Below are 2,390 nucleotides of genomic sequence, written 5' to 3'. Positions count from 1 at the left end.
TATTTGTTTGGAAAAAAAAACAGACATCAAACGGTTCTAGTTGAGTGATGCATTCTTACTACTTCATCTTTATGTAGCGAGTCATTAGGTACGATCGTAAATATCTTGTGTATGCCAAGAACGATAATAAAAACTCAGTGTGGATTATTATTTCCCTGCCGTAAAACTAGACTAGTTCTGGGCCTTGGCATACAAGAATTTCCGTGAAATAGGCAGCGTACTAGAAACTCCACCCCCCCCCCCTTTTCCAAGTTTCACCAAATCGATCAAAACACGTGGTATACAAAAAGTCCAGAGGACCCAATAATGTAAATTATAGGAAGTTTAAGGGTTGCCTTTAAGTCTAGATGTCACCAACTACATAAATTATAGCCGACCTTCTTAGGGGGGGGGGGGGTCTCAGGACAGAAGGTACCAGCAATCTAAATTATAGCAAGTCCGTGGGGGGGGGGGGTCTCAGGACAGAAGGTACCAGCAATCTAAATTATAGCAAGTCCAGGGGGTGGGGGAGGGTCGCAGCTGGTCCATGGGCTACATATAAATTAATGAAGTCCCATAGAACACTTTGATACATGCAATTAGCGAGATCAAATCAAACACATGTGTCTAAACCTATAGCCTGCTTGGATGATCCAAACACATCAAGCGTGGCCCAACTACTATTAACCAGAGTCATAACAGACCCTGTCACAACTGACCCTGCGACAACTGACCCTGTCACAACTGACCCTGTCACAACTGACCCTGTCACAACTGACTCTGTCACAACTAACCCTGTCACAACTGACCCTGTCACAACTGACCCTGTCACAACTGACCCTGTCACAACCGACCCTGCCGAAAGTGACACTGCCACAACTGACCCTGCCAAAACTGACCCTGCCACAACTGACCCTGCCAAAACTGACCCTGTCACAACTGACCCTGCCGAAAGTGACACTGCCACAACTGACCCTGTCACAACTGACCCTGCCACAACTGACCCTGTCTCAACTGACCCTGAAACAACTGACCCTGCCACAACTGACCCTGCCGAAAATGACCCTGTCACAACTGACCCTGCCGAAAATGACCCTGTCACAAATGACCCTGTCGCAACTGATCATGCCACAACTGACCCTGTCACAACTGACCCTGCCGAAAATGACACTGCCACAAATGACCCTGTCACAACTGACTATGCACACAATCAAGCAGAGTCAACAAACAGATCTAAAATTGGGATCCCATATACTAACAATGATTAATCTCAACATTGCTCTAGAATCTATTGTGTTTTTAAATATAACTAGAATACCCGTCATCCGTTGGATAACTGTGGGTTTCGGGGGTCATCCATCAAAAAACATCACGTCTGTCACTCAGAGGCATAGCGACCCTTCCCGGCGCCCGGGGACAAAGTTTTCGATTTGAACCCCCCCCCCCCCTCAAACTTTTGATGTGCACCCCCCCCCCCCACTCAAACTTTTGATTTGAACCCCCCTCAACCTATCAATTTATTTTTCCAAACCATTTTGGCGCCCCAACATATGTCCCCCCCCTTCCCCCCTCCACCTCCCCACCCCCCTTCCCCCCCCCCCGCCTCCCCTCCCCACCCCCCGCCTCCCCTCCCCACCCCCCCGCCTCCCCTCCCCACCCCCCGCCTCCCCTCCCCTACCGTCCCCCCCCCCCCTCCTCGGTACGCTACTGCAGTGTCACTTATCGTCACAAAAAACAGACCCCACATTCAAATATATGTTTTTTATCTTTTAAAAACACCGAAAACACCGATTTCGGACTATCCCTTCATAAACTGACGTCACAGGTGACCTACTCAACTCTACTTCACCTGCCCAGTGTCCTGCCAAGTCTCAGACAACATGTTTTTATCGTTTAAAAAACAATTCCAGCCGAGCATGTATCTGACCACACTATCCTTTCATATGCTTAGGACAAAGAAACAGATGAACTCTACTTCACCTGCCCTGTATCTTGCCAAGTTCAGATAGGCAACGTTATCATTCACATCTAAAAAAAAAAATTGAAAAAAAAAATTTCATTGACATATTGGTCTAGAACCCGTGCCTCCTGCATGAGAGCTGACTACGCTACCATTTTAGCTATTTACTCGTGACGTCACAAGTGAATTTTTATACTATACTATGTGTCTCCTTATGCAACTTGATTTACGCGTATAGATTCTAGATCTAGATCTAAAAATAAGTCTAGTAGATCTAGTACTAACTTTCAAATTAAATTTTATCTTAAATAAGCCAAACAAAGATTTATATAAAATAATTAAGGCCTGAAATAGATTCTAGATGTAGAATTTACATTGAATCTAGTGACCTACATCTAGGCTAGATCTAGATCTAGGCTAGATTCATAAATTTCCTTCGATAGCTGATCTT

At 45.6% G+C, this 2,390-nt stretch overlaps 1 protein-coding gene across 1 annotated transcript; it reads left to right on the top strand.

Moving 5' to 3' along the window:
• Positions 1 to 572: 572 nt before the first annotated feature.
• Positions 573 to 1,247, top strand: LOC131929718 (salivary glue protein Sgs-3-like). The gene has a single exon (XM_059286058.1). It carries the CDS (start codon positions 573 to 575, stop codon positions 1,245 to 1,247), a length of 675 nt encoding a protein of 224 aa, XP_059142041.1.
• Positions 1,248 to 2,390: the final 1,143 nt, after the last annotated feature.

The sequence above is a fragment of the Physella acuta genome, unplaced genomic scaffold, assembly GCF_028476545.2.
Source record: "Physella acuta isolate Inbredline_101_S28 unplaced genomic scaffold, ASM2847654v3 ptg001665l, whole genome shotgun sequence".
Lineage (NCBI taxonomy): Eukaryota > Metazoa > Mollusca > Gastropoda > Physidae > Physella > Physella acuta.
The sequence above is the reverse complement of the archived record's forward strand: the minus strand, read 5'-3'. Positions and strand labels throughout refer to the sequence as shown.

Excerpts from the sequence above, each read along its gene's own strand:
- LOC131929718 (XM_059286058.1), top strand. The coding sequence starts at position 573 with ATGCAATTAGCGAGATCAAATCAAACACATGTGTCTAAACCTATAGCC.